Source organism: Myotis daubentonii, chromosome 17 (genome assembly GCF_963259705.1).
Source record: "Myotis daubentonii chromosome 17, mMyoDau2.1, whole genome shotgun sequence".
Taxonomy (NCBI): Eukaryota; Metazoa; Chordata; class Mammalia; order Chiroptera; family Vespertilionidae; genus Myotis; species Myotis daubentonii.
In genome coordinates this window covers 24,510,871-24,527,736 of record NC_081856.1, presented here as the reverse complement: position 1 = coordinate 24,527,736, position 16,866 = coordinate 24,510,871, and the positions used below count along the sequence as shown (strand labels likewise).

General features: G+C 37.7%; 1 protein-coding gene across 4 annotated transcripts in view; it reads left to right on the top strand.

Moving 5' to 3' along the window:
- The first annotated feature begins 453 nt into the window (after positions 1 to 453).
- Positions 454 to 16,866, top strand: part of SDCBP (syndecan binding protein) — a 30,057-nt gene continuing 13,644 nt past the window's right edge. For 2 of the 4 annotated variants that reach the window (XM_059673128.1, XM_059673127.1), the window contains exons 1-2: positions 454 to 582; positions 14,576 to 14,641. In XM_059673128.1, the coding sequence (XP_059529111.1) occupies positions 14,591 to 14,641 (51 nt within the window). In that variant the 5' untranslated portion in view covers positions 454 to 582; positions 14,576 to 14,590. Of the gene's footprint in view, positions 583 to 14,575; positions 14,642 to 16,866 lie in introns of those variants that run through there. The other 2 variants (XM_059673129.1, XM_059673130.1) reach the window with 2 other exon arrangements.

Genomic DNA, 16,866 nt, shown 5'->3' with positions numbered 1-16,866 from the left:
AGGACATAGCTATTACTTTTGCGCACTACTACACAAACAGCCAAGGACGGACAATGAGTGATAAAAAACAAAGAAAAAAGGTATAGTGCGAAGAGGGCAGGAGTTGAGAACAGTTAGTGGGAGGCATGTTTTTGGGCCCAATGGTGGAAATCCAAGGCCGGCAGAGAAAATCGCCAAAAGGTAGGTTCCCAGGACTCTGTATTGGATGTGATGGGATCCACGTGACCCTGAGCGCAGACCAGCAGTGGACGGTGGCACCTGGCTCTGGGCACAAACTAACGATTGTCGGGGTGGAGAAGGTGAGGAGCTTAAACGGCGGCAGCGGGGAGGCTCTACATTCTCCAACCCCCGGATAGCTCCGCACCGGACCCTGCTCACCCCGCCACCCAGCTGCTCCGTTACCAAGGGGACGGGTCACCTGACCGGGCGCTGCGCGCCTGCGCGGGCGGAAGGCGGGGGCGGCGCCGTGACGCGCCTCGGGGGCGGTCCTCCCGCGCGCGCGGCTTTTCTTCCCTCGGGCTGGGGAAGTCGGTGCTAGTGACCGGGGGCAGCGGCGGCGGCGAGCGGTTCCCTGCGGCCTCGGTAAGCAGCCCTGGCGGGGAAGGAGGGGCGCTCACGCCGCGTCCCGGGCGCGGGAACGTGGGCAGAGGCGTGGGGACCCCGGGTCACTTAGCGGAGACCGTCCGGGTCGCAACGGTTTTCGGGAGGCGGCGGCGGCGACGCCCTCGCCGCGCTGGGCTCCGCGCCCTCTGCGCGCTCAGCCGGCCCGGATGGAGGGGAAGTTTGCGCGCTCCGCCTGCCCGCGCCCCTGCCAGTTTCGGGGTCCTGACCCGGCCGGGCGGGGAGACGGGGCCGGGGACCGAGCCGCAGCTCGGGGACTGTCTCATTCCGGTCCCTTTCGACTCTGTTTGTTCCTGTCGGAGGAGAAGGAGGCGCGGGCCTGCTTCCTCGGGAGCCCGCGGGCCTGGGGGCTGAGCTTTCTCACCTCCGCGGGGCTGGTCGCGGCGCCGGACGGGAGGAGGGGTGTTTGCGGAGGGCGCAGCCCCGATGGGGGTTGGGGAGCGGGGGAGGCGGTGCTGGAAGAAAGGGAGCCGGGTTCCTCTCGGGTGTGTTCCGGGAAGTGTCCCCGAGGTCTGACTCAGAGCTTTCGGGCAGGATTTCCTGGTGCGGAGGGACCTTTCCCTTTCGCTCAGTGGGCGTATTTCATCCCGAGTCTCCCTGTGTGCGCCGGCTTTACTGAGGGGAGCTTCTCGGTTCCCCTCGCCTGGATGCATGATCCGCAGACACGTTACTGTCATTTTCCATTATGTAAGCCCATTACTTAGAAAGTCCGTTTGGTTTACCACACTCTCAGCATTCACTCGCTTCAAAGAAAACACACACAATTGGTTAAAAAGGAAAATGACATTGAAAAACAGCTGCAGTCGGTTCGCTTCATCTCAAATGTGTAGACGTGATTCATTTAAACTCAAAATTATCGCCTTTAGTTTTTATTTGCGGTTGTGGGTAGACAGTAAAAAACGTGTTTTGTTTTTTAATTTTATTGTCTCTGCTACCAGCTTAGTTCTGTAAATCACTTTCCTCGTGGTGGATAGGATACATCAAATGACTTGTGCCACAAAATAAAAATAAGGAAGTGGAACGTCTTTTTAAAGGTTCAGGACATAGTCACTGCATTTACCTAAGTATAACTTAGGCAACATTCATTTTTAGTTATGTTTGTGCATTATAAAGATGTAAAAAGATCATGACCCAAGGAGGGAGAATTTCCTAATAGTTGGCTAAGTACACTCAAATGTGTACTGTTCAATTAAAAAGAAAAAAAACCACTTCCTTGACCGGAACATGACTCAACTATTTTCCCCCCTGTTTTCGCCAGATTTAGGTACCTTTGTAAGGTAGTATATGCCAAGAGTTTAAAAAAAGAAAGATTCCCCCAAACAACTTTTAAAAATACTTCCTACACCCAGTAATAGTTACATTAGTGCGTTTTAATTTCTTTCTAATTGCTGCAAATATTTTTTGTACAATTCGTTTTTGAGGAGGTAAGCAACAACGTGACTGCAAGTTAAGCAATAAAGTTAAGCAATGGTATATAGTCTCCCATTTAGTTTCCCCAGCCAACCATAATCCCTTTCTGTAGGAGCCAACCATTTTGCATTTCTTAGTTATTTATTCGGGGATATTTTGTACCTGTGTACAAATGTATTTCCACCCCTTCCATTTCATTCCATTTTTTGTTATTGTGGTAAAATACATTGTAACGTAAAGATAACCATTTTTAAGTGTACAGTTCAGTGGTATTAAATACATTGATACCGGGCAACTATCACCACCACCATCCATCCCCAGAACTTCTTCACCTGTAAAATTGAAGCTCTAGTCTATACCCATGAAACTAATTTCCCACCCCCTCAGCCCCGACATCAGCCATTCTACTTTGTGTCCTTAGGATTTTGACTAATCACCTCATATAAGTGGAGTCAGAGTATTTGTCTTTTTGTGATGTCTTGTTTCACTTAGATGTCCTCAAGGTTCATCCATGTGGTAGCATATTGCAGAATTTCCTTCCCTTTTAAGGTTGACTAATATTTTATTGTACATATATGCCACATTATGCTTATCTGTTCATCCTTCCATGGACACTTGGGTTGCTTGTAAGTCTGAGCAATTGTGAATAATGCTGCTATGAACATAGGTGTACAAGTAATCCTTCAGACCCAGATTTCAGTTCTTGTAGGTATATACCCAAAAGTGGAATTGCTGGATTACATGATAATTCTGTTTTTAATTGTTTGAGGAACTGTCATATCGTTTTCTATAGCAGCTGCAGCAATTTATACTCCCACCAATGTTGCATTTCCATAGTGATTGGTGATGTTGAGTATCTTCAGGTGCTTATTCGTCATTTCTGTATCTTCTTGGGAGAAATGTGTATTCGACTTTTTTGACAATTGTTTTTTCGTTGAGTTTTAGGAGTTCTCCAGATATCCTGGATATTACTCCCTTATCATATATATGATTTGCAAATATTTTCTCCCATTCTGTGGATTGCCATTTTACTCTGTTGATAGTGCCTTCTGCTGCACAAAATGGAAAAATTTTCATGAAGCCCAATATATATCCTTTTTCTTTTATTACCTATGCTTTTGGTGTCATATCCAATAAATCATTGTGAATCTTTTGTCCTATGTTACCTTCTAAGAATTTTATTGTTTTAGGTTTTATATTTAGGTTCTTGATGCATTCTGAGTTAGTTTTTTTTATATGGTGTTAGGTAAGGATCCATCTTCATTGTTTTGAAAGTGTCCTGGGTGTACCGGTTAATAATGGCGAATTTTGTAGTCAAAGAAAACACGATAATTTCAAGAGAAAAATCAGAAGTGCTTTATTCAAAGTAATGTCCATTGCTAGCTACACATTTCCCCCATCTTTCAGGTAATTTGTGGATACTGTCCCAATAGAACTTTTCTTGTTTTGAGGCAAACCATTCAGAGACCAAATTTTCCACCACTTCATACGTTTTGAAGTGCTGCTCAGAAAGTGCGTGTGCCATCGATCAGAACAAGTGGTAATCTGAAGGAGCAAGGTCTGGTGGATACATCAGGTGGGTTAATACTTCCCAGGCAAGACCTTTTAATGTGTCTTTAACTAGTTTTGAAGTGTGTGATGGTGGGTTATCATGAAGCAAAATTACTTTGCCATGTCTTCTGGCACATGCTGGTCGTTTCACGATCAAAGCTGGTTCAAATTGATTATTTGTTGTCGGTAGCGATCAGTATTAACAGTTTCACCTGGTTTTAGAAACTCATAATACACCACACCTTCCTGATCCCACCAAACGCAGAGCATTGTCTTCTTTCCAAAGCGATTTGGCCTTGCAGTCGATGTTGAGGGTTGACCTGGGTCAATTCATGATTTTGTGCATTTGGGATTCTCAAAATAAATCTTTTCATCGCCAGTCACAATTTGATGCAAAAAAGACTTTCATGCTGTTGAAGCAGCATTTTACTGATGACTTTTTGGTTTTCCTTTTGTCTTTTGTTCAGTTGATGTGGCACCCATTTTCCTTCCTTTAAAATTGTTCCCATTGCCTTAACCGGTTTGACTCAGTGGATAGAGCGTCGGCCTGTGGACTCAAAGGTCCCAGGTTCGATTCTGGTCAAGGGCATGTGCCTTCGTTGCAGGTGCATCCCCAGTAAGGGGTGTGCTGGAGGCAGCTGATCCATGTTTCTCTCTCATTGATGTTTCTAACTCTCTATCCCCCTCCCTTCCTCTCTGTAAAAAGCAATAAAATATATTTTTAAAAAATCTTTCCCATTGCTTGTAAATGATTGGAAATTGTTTGCTGAGCAACGTTTAATCTTTCTGCAAGTTGTTTTTGAGTTTGACACGCATCTTCATCCAATAATGCTTGTAATTGTTGGTCTTCAAATTTTTTCGGTTGACCTGGACGTCCTTTGTCTTTCACATTGAAATCACCACTTTTTAAAGCGTTTAAACCAGCGTTCACAAGTATCTTAAGATGGAGCATGTTCACCATAAGCATCCCAAAGTATACGATAACTTTTTCTTCAAAATAAAGTAATGAATTAAAACTTCCCGCAAATGCTCTTTTTTTTTTTTTTGGCACAAAATTCGACATTTTTAAGTGTAAAAATATCTATGGTGATAACACCTTTAGCAAATTTGACATGAAGTTTTGAAGCTTACTGTCAATACAGCAAAATAGCATACATATCAAATTGCATATATGTCAACATGTATGTAACTCCATCTATTGAAAAAAATCCTCATTATTAACTGGTGCACCTGGTATATCCAGTTTTTCCAGTATCATTTGTTGTAAAGTCTTGTCTTTTTCTCATTGAATGGTCTTGACACCTTTGTCAAAAATCAATTCACCAAATATCTGAGGGCTTATCTCTAGGCTCTCTAGTCTCTTCCATTGGTGTATTTGTCTTTATGCCAATATGTACCATACTGTTTTTATTATTGTAGTTTTATAGTATATTATGAAATCAGGAAGGGTGATCCTCCAGTGTTGTTATTTTTCAACATTGTTTTGGGGATTTGGGGTACCCTAAAATTTCATATGATTTTGGCTTTTTTTATTTCTAAAAAAAAGTCATGGAGATTTTTATAAAGATTGCATTGAATCTGTAGATCATTTAGGCTAGTGTTGATATTTTAACAATACCAAGCCTTAATCGATGAACATGGGATTTGCTTCCATTTATTTATATCTTCTTTAATTTTTTTCAGCATTGCTTTGCAGATTTCATTGTACAATTCTTTCACCTCTTTAATTAAATTAATTCCTAAGTATTTTATTTTTTGATGCTCTTGTAAATGGAATTGTTTTTGTAATTTCCTTTTTAGATAGCTCATTGTTTATGTATAGAAATGCAACTGGTGTGTGTGTGTGTGTGTGTGTGTGTGTGTGTGTGTGTGTGTGTAATCCAGGGTTTTCTATACCCTAACATAGATGATCATATCATCTGTAAACAGATACTTTACTTCTTTTCCAATGTGCATGCCTTTCTTTTTTCCTTTCTTTCTTTTCTTGTCTAATTGCTGTGGCTAGAACTCTGTTGAATAGAAGTCGTGAAAGTGTGCCTACTTGCCTTGTTCCTGATCTTAAAAGTATTCAGCCTTTCACCATTGAGTGTGGTTTGCTTTGGATTTTTCATATATGGCTTTTATTATGTGGAAGTAATTTCCCTCTATTTCCATTTTGTTGAGTGTTTTTATTATAAAAGATTGTTGAGTTTTATCAAATGCTATTTCTGCATCAATTGAAATGATCATGTGGTTTTCCCCCCATCCTTTTGTTGATAATGACATACTATTTTGATCATCTCACATGTTGAACGATCCTGCTCTTACAGGAATAAATCCTACTTGCTAAAGATATATAGCTGTGTAATTCTTTTAACGTGCTGTCGAATTCTGCTTGCTAATATCTTGTTAAGGGTTTTTGCATCAATGTTCACAAGGAATTTTGTAGTATTCTTACAGTACCTTTGTTCTAGCCTTGATATCAAGGTGATGCTATCTTCGTAGAGTGAGTTAGGACATGTTCCCTCCTCTTCAATTTTTTAGCAAAATTTTGAGAAGGATTGATATTAACTCTTTTTTTTAATATATTTTATTGATTTTTTACAGAGAGAAAGGGAGAGAGATAGTTAGAAACATCGATGAGAGAGAAACATCGATCAGCTGCCTCCTGCACATCTCCTACTGGGGATGTGCCCGCAACCCAGGTACATGCCCTTGACCGGAATCGAACCTGGGACCTTTCAGTCCGCAGGCCGACGCTCTATCCACTGAGCCAAACAGGTTTCGGCTCTTTTTAAATGTTTAGTAGAATTCATCAGTGAAGCCATCAGGTCTAAGGCTTTTTTTTGTTGGGAGATTGTGATACTGACTCCATCTGTTCACTAGTTATAGGTCTGTTCAGATTATATGTTTATTCGTGAGTTAGTCTTGGTAGGTTTTGTTTCTAGGAATTTGTCCATTTAGGTTATGTGGTTTTGGGGGCATATAGTTGTTCATAGTACTCTCTAGTAATCCTTCTGATTTCTATAGAGTCCATATAAATTTACCACTTTCATTTCCAGTTTTAGTATTTGAGTTTTCTCTGTTTATTTCTTAGTCCATCTAGATAAAGTTTGTCAATTTTGTTAATTTCTTCAAAGAACCAACTTTGGTTTCATCAATTTTCTCAATTCTCTATTTCATTTATCTTTGTTCTAATCTGTTTCCTTCTGCTAGCTTTGGGTTTAGTTGGTACTCTTTTTCTAGTTTCTTAACACAATTGTTCGCATATTTATAGTACAGTGCTGTAAATCATGCTTTTCTCTCCAGTTAATGATAACATATTGAACCTCTTTCAATATAGTGTATATAGAACTTCCTCTTCTATTTCTTGTGTTCTATTACAGCCAGTGCTTCAGTGAATAAACTTCAACGTATGTCACTTTATGTGCAAAAGTATTTGTAGAGTAAAGACCTGAAGTGATATTGCTGGATTGGAGGGTATTTGCATTTATAATTTTGGTGTTGCAATGTCACTTTCTATGAAAATTGTACTAGTTTGCACTTTCATGCGTAATGTGTGTTTCTTAAAGCCTTATTATCAGAGAATGTTGTCAAACTGGATTTTTGCCAGTTCAGTAGGTGTGAAATAGAATCTTTTAGATAAAATGAAATTCTTCTTAGAGTAGACTTTATGTGACATATTAAAAGGAAGAGTTCCACTGTTCTTCTATGAAATATGTGTCAACCTGGGAACTATTTTAACTAGTGCCCAGATAATTATGATCTGATGCTTAGACACATTTAATAAACATTGCTCTAGATGACCGTTTAGGACTTTATCGAAGTATACATGTTCTTTGACACTGTATATGAGCCATCTGAATGCTTATTAATTCTCAATACATTAGAAAACACAGCCATCACTGTTTACCATTGTGGTCCATTGAACATTTAAAAAAATACTTTAGGCCATTTTATGAATAATTTTGCAGAAGTGAAAATAAAGAGATAGTAAAAAAAAATTAGTAACAGTCTGAACATAAGAAACCCAGATTTTTATTATAAACTAGAGGCCGGGGCACGAAATTCATGCACTCGGGGAGGGGGTCCCTCAGCCTGGCCTGCACCCTCTTGCAGTCCGGGAGCCCTCAGGGGATGTTCGACTGCTGCGGAGGCAGGAGAGGCTCCTGCCACTGCCGCTGCGCTCCCCAGCCATGAGCCCGGTTTCTGGCTGAGCGGCACTCCCCTTGTGGGAGCACACTGACCACCAGGAGGCAGCTCCTGCATTGAGCCTCTGCCCCCAGTCGTTCCGCTGTTTGATCAATTTGCATATTAGCCTTTTATTATATAGGATTTTTCTGGTTTTGAAGGTATCTCTAGCTGAAATGGGCGACGTCTTTTGAATACAACTAATTGCTCAACTGTCATGAGTGAATTTGGAGCATATACATCTTATAAATACAATTCTACATACATCTCTAATATGTTCTGGCTTATATTACTTTTGGTTCTTTATGTACTCAGTTGTCAAAATAATATACTAATTCTAGATTTCAAATAAATCTCTAATAGGTTCTGACATTACTATCTGGTAATTTTTCTACTTGAATTGTCAAAATGCAGTACTTTTGCAAACTTTAATGGCACATGATTTTATTGAGAGGATGATCATGTTGTGTGTTCTATATTTGCAAGTAATTTTCATTTATACTTTTTATCAACATCAATTAGAATAATAAGTGCAATAAGTTTTTAAGAATATCTCTACTGTTTTCTTTTACTCACCTTGTTTGAACATCACCTTCATTTGGCCACTTACAAGTCATATCAAGTAGATTTTGCTGCACAAATATAAAAGATTGAAGAAGATGGTAATATCCTTTTGTTACCTACCGCTTCCTTGCTGGCCTTGCCCCGGCAATATCTGACACCTTTCATATGTCAGGTGACCTCCAGGTTCTTGACTCATGCAGGAAAAATTTTAAGACACAACTCTAGGTGAAAGTGAGAGTAAGTTTTTTAAGACCTAGCTCAGTGAGGTAATGGAATGGTCCCTGGGGACAGGATTAGGGGTAACTCCAGCACAAGCTGCCACTGTCTATTTCTTCCCTGCGTGCAAGCTTCATGGGGACTCTTAGAGCTTAGCTTAGCATAGAAACAGCAGAGGGAGTGAGGCTGTGCTCAAAGAAGATAGTGCACTGTCTTAGACATGTGTGTTTCTATAGGCAGGAATATTATGGGAGGTCCCAGGAGAGGATCTCAACAGAATGTTCATTAGATTTCCTGATGTGTAGGTTAGTCTGCTGATGTATAAAAATGAGCATATAGTGGGATCAGGGGTCATTCTCTGGTTAGTTTTACCTCTATCTTGGATTAGACTGGCTCTAATTGTGTGTTTTTGTTGTTGTTATCTGTCTTTCTGACTAAGGTTATTTAAATCACTGGCGCTTAGATATCTTTGGTTTGGGAAAATAGATTTAGACCACCTGCTCTTAGACATCTTTGGTTAGGGGGGATGTAGTTTTGTGATTTATCAGCCAATTGTTAATTGCTCAGCCTCAGTTTTCTCATTCCACTTGCCTGGGAACATTCCTAGTTTCTTACTAACCTGTCCCACTTTAAGTAAAACAGATCTCAGGGACTTGTTTCAGAATATTGCATGATAAAGTCATTCCTTCTGAATGACTGACTGAATGAAAAATCATATTTCTTTTATTAATTAAAGCTATATTGTTTATGTAATGATTTTTAAGTTTGAGGAATTTCAATTTTAGGCTTTCGCCACATGGAAACTCATATTTGTATATTTATATGATTATTTTTCTCATAAGAGTCTAGAATACATCTCCTTGTTTCTTTGTGTTCATCTTCTGACTTGTCTAATAAATGTCTTCCTCTTTCAGTTTTCTCATTGCCATCCTGGGTGAAAAATTCTAAATTCTCTGCTGCGTTCAATGAATACTTTTTAGAAAAAACAGCTACAAACATGGTATCTCTACACTTTACCTCCTTGGAAGAGGAGGCAGTACTTTGGGCAATACAAACTGAAGGGTGACTGTTTTAGGACCTTAAGATGGTTTTATGGTTGTACTTTAGGTTACTACCCCGGTATGCATTTCCATTATTTCCTATACAGATTAAAAAGATTTTGTACCGTTTTATTTTTCCACTAATTGAAGCTAATAGGTTACTCCTATGTTTAAATAGGGAATAATTTGACATCCTGGATTCCTGTGAAAATGATTTATGGGAATAGAATGTTTAAGCACTTTGCTGTTGAGGAGTTAAAGCAATTAGCTTATAGAAGATTTTTTTTAAAAAAGCAAGTGTGTCCTAACTTTTCTACCTTACAGAAAAGATATGTTGATTTACTAGATCAAACTTTAAGCTGAGACACTGGAAAGCAAATTAAGTTGGTGGCAGAGCTGGGGCTAGAACTTGGGCTGTTAAAAATTTTCCTTTATTTTTGAAATTCAGGAATAATTGACTTATATTAGTTTCAGGTGTACAACATAGTGGTTCAATATTTGCATTACCACAGTAGGTCTTGATAACGTCTATCACTGCACTTAATTACAAATTATTTCTTGTGATGAGAACTTTTAAGATGCACTCTTTTAGCAACTTTAAATATACAGTACAGTATTAACTATAGTTATCATGCCATATATTACATCTCCAGTACTTATTTATCTTATAACTGGAATTTTATACCTTTTGACCCCTTTCACCCATTTTGTCCATTCCTTACCCCTGTCTCTGGCAACCACCAGTGTATTTATAAGTTTAGTTTTGTTGTTGTTTTTTATTTTTCACATATAAGTTAGATTATATAGTATTCGTCTTCATGTGACTTATTTCACTTAACATAATGCCTTTAGGACCACATGAACCACAACATCTGCATCATCAGGGTATGAGAAGAAGAGAGAATGTAAGGGATCATGAACCTATTTGAAGAAATAATGACTGAAAACTTCCCTAACCTTGTGACTTCACACAAGTCCAGGAAGCACAGAGAGTCCCAAATAAAGTGAACCCAAAGAGGGCCACAGCAAGGTATATCATAATTAAAAATGGCAAAGGTTAAAGTCAAAGAGAGAAACTTAACAGCAAGATAAAGACAGTTACTTACCTTCAAGGGAGCTCCCATTACTGTCAGCTGATTTCTCAACAGAAACATTTCAGGCCAGAAGGGATTGCAATGAAATATTTAAAGTGATGAAAAGCAAGTACCTGCAACCAAGACTACTTTAGTCAGCAAGGCTATCATTTAAAATTGATGGAGAAATTAAGAGCTTCCCAGACAAGAGAAAGCTAAAGTAGTTTGTTACTACCAAACTAGTATTGCAGGAAATGTTAAAAGGTCTTCAAGAAGGGGAAGAGGATTAGTTAAAAGATATAAGTACATACCTATCAGTAATCTCCTTAAGTGTAAATGGCTTAAATGTTCCAATCAAAAGACTTGGATGGTTAAGAAAACAAGACTCATATATATGCTGTCGAGAAGAGACATACCTCAGAATGAAAGATACACTCAGACTTAAAGGTATGAAGAAAGTTACTTTATGCTAATGGAATGGGGAAAAAAAGCTGGGGTAGCAGTTCTTATATCAGACAAAATAGACTTTAAAACAAAGGCTATGGTAAGAGACAAAGAATGACAGTACCTAATGATAGATATAACCCCTGTAAACATTTCTTACCCAATATAGAAGCACCTAAATATGTAAAGCAAATCTGGATGGACATAAAAGGAAAGATTTACAGTAATCAGTTACACTAGGGCATTTTATTTTATTTATTTATTTATTTATTTTTTAAATATATTTTATTGATTTTTTACAGAGAGAAAGGGAGAGAGATAGAGAGTCAGAAACATCGATGCGAGAGAAACATCGATCAGCTGCCTCCTGCACATCTCCCACTGGGGATGTGCCCGCAACCCAGGTACATGCCCTTGACCGGAATCGAACCTAGGACTTCTCAGTCCGCAGGCCGACGCTCTATCCACTGAGCCAAACCGGTTTCGGCTACATTAGGGCATTTTAACACCCCATTGACATCAATGGGTAGATCTTCCAGACAGACTATCAAGGACAAGGAAATGGTGGTCTTAAGTGACACACTAGATCAGATTGACTTAATTGATATCTTTAGAGCATTTCATTCCAAAGCAGCAAAATATACATTCTTTTCAAGGGCATATGGAACATTTTCTAAGACAGATCATATGATAGGACACAAAGCATCTTCTCTGACCATAATGGTATGAAATTAGAAATTGATCACAAGAGAAATACTGAAAAACACAAAGACATGGAGGCTAAATAATATGTTACTAAATAATGAATGGGTTTTCAGTGAGATCAAGGAAGAAGTCAAATGATACCTGGAAACAAATGAACATGAGAATACAACAACCCCAAATCTGTGGGACACAGTGAAAGCAGTCCTGGGAAGAAATGGATAGCATTACAGGCCTATCTTAAGAAACAAGAAAAACCTCAAACTAACTTGGCATTTCAAGGAACTAGAAAAAGAACAGCAACCAAAGCCCAAAGTGACTAGAAGAAAGGAAATAATAAATATCAGAACAAAAATAAGTGAAATGGGGTCTATAAAACAATACAAAGGATTGGTGAAACCAAGAGCTGGTTCTTTGAAAAGATAATGTTGACAAACATTTTTTTTAAATATATTTTTTATTGATTTCAGAGAGGAAGGGAGAGAGAGAGAAAAACATCAGTGTTGAGAGAGAATCATTGATTGTTTGCCTCCTGCACGCCCCCTACTGGGGATTGCACCTACAACCTGGGCATGTGCCCTTAACCGGAATTAAACCCCGGGCCCTTCAATCTACAGGCTAATGCTCTGTTCACTGAGCCAAACTGGCTAGGGCAATGTTGACAAACCTTTAATCAGACTCGTCAAGAAAGAAAAGAGAGAGGACCAAAATAAAATCAGAAATGAAAGAAGAGAATAAGAGACACCAAAGAAATATAAAGGATTGTAAGAAAATATTACAAACTATATGCTAATGAATTAGACAATTTGGACTAAATGGATAAATTCCTAGAAACATACAGTCTTCTAAAACTGAATCAGAAAGCAGAAAATATGAGTAGACAGATTTTCAATTATTGAAATTGAAGCAGTAATAAAAAAAACTCCCAACAAATTAAAGTCCTAGACCAGAATGGTTCACACGTGAATTTTACCAAACATTCAAAGAAGAATTAACACCTATCATCAAACTATTCAAAAAAAATTCAAGAGAAAGGAAGACTCCTAACTTCATTTTATGAGGCCAATATTATCTTAATTACAAAACCAGATAAAGACACTGCAATGGAAGAAAATTACAGGCCAATATACCTGATGAACATAGATGCAAAAGTCTCAACGAAGTATTAACAAACCAGATCCAGCAATACATAAACAACAACAAAAATCTGAAATACCCATTTCTCTTCTTGGCTTGAGTGTGTTGGTATGTGAGTTATCTCAGAGTTTGTCAGATAACTTCAGTTAATATTTGAAAAAAAAAAAAAAAGCTTGTATGGGAGAAAATTTAGAATAATTACTCAAGTTGTTTTTTGTGTGTTTTTTTTTTTAAATATTATTGATTTCAGACAGTAAGGGAGAGGGAGAGAGAAAGAAACATCAGTGATGAGAGGGAATCATTGATTGGCTGCCTCCTGCCAATCCCCATACTGGGGATCGAGCCTGCAACCCAGGCGTGTGTCCTGACCAGGAATTGAACCATAACCTCCTGGTTTATAATTGATACTCAACCACTGAGCCGCAGCAGCAGCCGGGCTACTCATTGAGTTTTGAAGTGAACCACTCATACAGTTCATTTCTTACAAGTAAAATGGAATCTTTTAGGTTACATTTAGGTTACTGGCAGAACTAAAAATAGAAATAGTATTAAATTACCAGCAGGTACTGAAGGAGCCTGGCTGGAAAAAAATCTTTCTCCTCCAGTGTACCTTCAGTTCTCTACTGACAATGCTGCCAGCTGGGAAAAGAGCAATATGTTAAGGGCCCGTCTCCATTTCCACAGAGCAGCCAGTAATGGGTGGATGTGGATATAAAAGGTAATAAACTGGTAACCGGATCAAGAGCCTATGTTAAACCCTATACAGTTTAGGATATATTGTTATATTGGGTTTAAAGAAAGTGTCAGGTATTCATCTCAAAATAGCTAAACAGAACTTTAAAGTATATATCCTTGTAATACTTTTTAAAAATGTTTTATACTACTACAAAAAACAATTCATGGTGACTAAAAAAAATTGAATAATATAGAAATATTTAAAATATTTAAATATTTAAAATATTTAAAATTTACCTCTTATTCTTCAGGTCCTTATTCCATTTTGTTCATGTCTTCTGAAGATAAAACTATTATTAATAGTTGGTGTGCAGTGTATTTTCTATATGCAGTTAGTTGACCGTTGATCAATAAGGGTGTTAGGCTCACGGACCACTCTTGCAGAAGAAATCTGAATATAACTTAAGTCGGCCCTCCCCATATTCAGTTTTCAAACTGAAAATGGAAATACAAGTTGACCTTGAGAGGTCAACTGTACATATATTTGTATATTGGGGTGGCAAAAGTCGGTTTACAGTTGTATTAATACAATAATAAATAAAAGAATAAACTGTTTTGTGTATTCACAGCTGTAAACCTTTTGCCCACCCCTGTATATATGTATTTTCCCCTTGTGATAGAGGCTTTATAGATAGGTAAGCTAGATAAATCACATAACCCTTCTTTCTGATTTTCTAAACTTTTTAAATGAAGGACTTTTATTTGAAGGGAAGTTTAAAGTCTCTGGATATAGTTTGATAGTAGTGGTAAAGGAGGGAGAGGAGGTTTGGTAGCCATTAATCAGTAAGCAGTTTTTATATAGCCTAGATGTTCATATTTTCCCATATTTTATGTGTATTTTGCTAGTTGCGGGTACTATTTAAGTTTTGGTGAGAATTAAATTATATAAATTTTTCTTTGTTTTTTCCTTAGAAAAATCCTGCAAAAATGTCGCTGTACCCATCTCTTGAGGATCTGAAGGTAGACAAAGTAATTCAGGTACGTTTAAGTTGTTTAAGTGCTTTTTCCCATATATTACGTCATGCATTTTAGTTGCAGCTAAGGCAGAGCAAGAAATTTGAATAGATGTATTTGTTCATGTTCATGCATCATATACTTTTTTCAGTTTATTAATTGCAGACTACATAGTTATAAAAACGCTAGCTATTCCTTTTTATTTTGTGAATTAATGGGCATGGGATATTATTTCTTTAAAGCTGGACTTAAACTACTCACTGATAGGTATATTTTATGACTAAAATTTAAATACAGCATACATAAGTTGGTAAGATACACTCCAATTTTTTGATGATGTAGTTTTGGTTAAAAATTGAATGTTGGGATCTTCAGCTTTGATCAATCTTTAAAATAATTCTCTTCTCTCTGAAGTTAAAAATTACAGAAATAGTGAAGTATACATGCTGCTTATAGAAGAATAGTGATGTGAAAGCACAAGGAAAGTGTTGCGATCTATATCCTTTTAGATGTAGGCAGCAGACATTTCACGCGTTCGAGCTCTAAATAACTGTTAGAGATTACAGTATTATCTCATTAAGTCAGAACTTTCTGTGATCCTTCATGTAAGTATTAGCTCTGGAGGCATGTTTCTGCTTAAGAAAGTTTGGGGATCAAGTCTTTCTATTTGTAAATTTTTATTATGCTTTTTTGAAACGGGTGAGTCTATCTTGATTCCTGTTTACTTTCAATTTTATATCTTACAAACTTAGAATTTTTTCAGCTATTGTTTATAGCATTGACAAGATAACTCAAACTCCTGTTGTACTTTATTTCTAAAATCTTTTTAATATGATATTCTTTCTGAATTGTTTGGTACTTCAAAGCTTCTTATTACTCTAAAGATTATTTTACTTGAGACCTTGATCTCAGTTTATGTGAAGTGAGATTTACTTAATAATTAGTTAATGAGCATAAACATTTTATTTCAAACTTGTGGGAAGTCTTAAGCAACTTGAAGAATACAAGTGTTTTTAGACAAACTGTTAGCCTTTTGAGAGTGAAAAACCTTGGCAGTAATAGTTACAAATATGTGGCCGAGTTATTAACCTTGTAGTAATGTAATGTAATTAATGTGGGGAGGTCAGTGAACATATTTTTCATCATAGATCTATGGATATTACAGTATGGTTTGTAAAATCTCTCAAATCCATTGTTCAGCTGCCAAGGCTTTGATGCCTCAGTTTTAAGTGGCATGTTCAGTCATCTTAAATGCTCTATCATTTCTTTCTTCATTTTTTGTTAGTGTTTTTCTCATGTGGTTTTTATTTCCACAAAGTTCATCTGAACACACACATTTTCTTTTTGAAAAGTCCTTATCTGAAATATTTAGCCTTCAAAGAATAACAGTGAAGCCAGTAATGACATCAGCATTAAGTGATAAGGATTTGCAGATGGATTGGAAAGAACCTATTTTCTTCCTTTCCGTTTCATTTTATTGAACTTTGAGCAGAGGTTTTTTATTTTGAAAAGAGCAGAAAAAGAATGAAAGAGTTCATATTGACAAATGTTAGAAGGCTCTAGTCTACATTAGGCTGACCTACATTAAGAAGCAGCAAATTCTGTGGGGATTTCCATTAGAAGACCTTTTATGTTTCCAGCAAAAAACTGCTTAGAGATAAAATAATGAGGAAAGAGGGGGACATATAGTTGTTTTTTTTAATTCTCACTGGATTTAGAAGTATTCTTAACTACTAAAGTCTTGGGCAGTTTTAGTGTGTGTGTGTGTGTGTGTGTGTGTGTGTGTGTGTGGTGTGTATAGTTCTTTTTACACAGTAATTCATACTTAGGTTTATTTTTGTTCTTGAGATGCCCCTGCAAAGGTATTTATTTTCTAATCTTCTGGCCTTTTACACCACAGCAAAGCTAAAATTCAGCTGTAAACTGGCAGTTCATATATAGTAAACTATTCTTACAGTAGCCATTAGTCTGTGTCTTTCCACATCATATAATTCCTGAACCTCTCTATCCATTACAAATTCTTAACAGGAGCCTGTGGTTGCTGTACCTATCTAAAATAAGCTGTTAAGAAACAATGACACAGAGATCCAGTACTTAGTTTTCTAATGTAGTGAGCAGAGGGGACAATGACAATTGTAGCTTACAAGCATGGTCTGTCCACATGCTTTCTGTAATGACAGAAACAACATGCCCCAGCAGAAACTGTGCTCGTTGGGGGCGCCCCTTTTAAATAGTTTGAGATTTCAAAT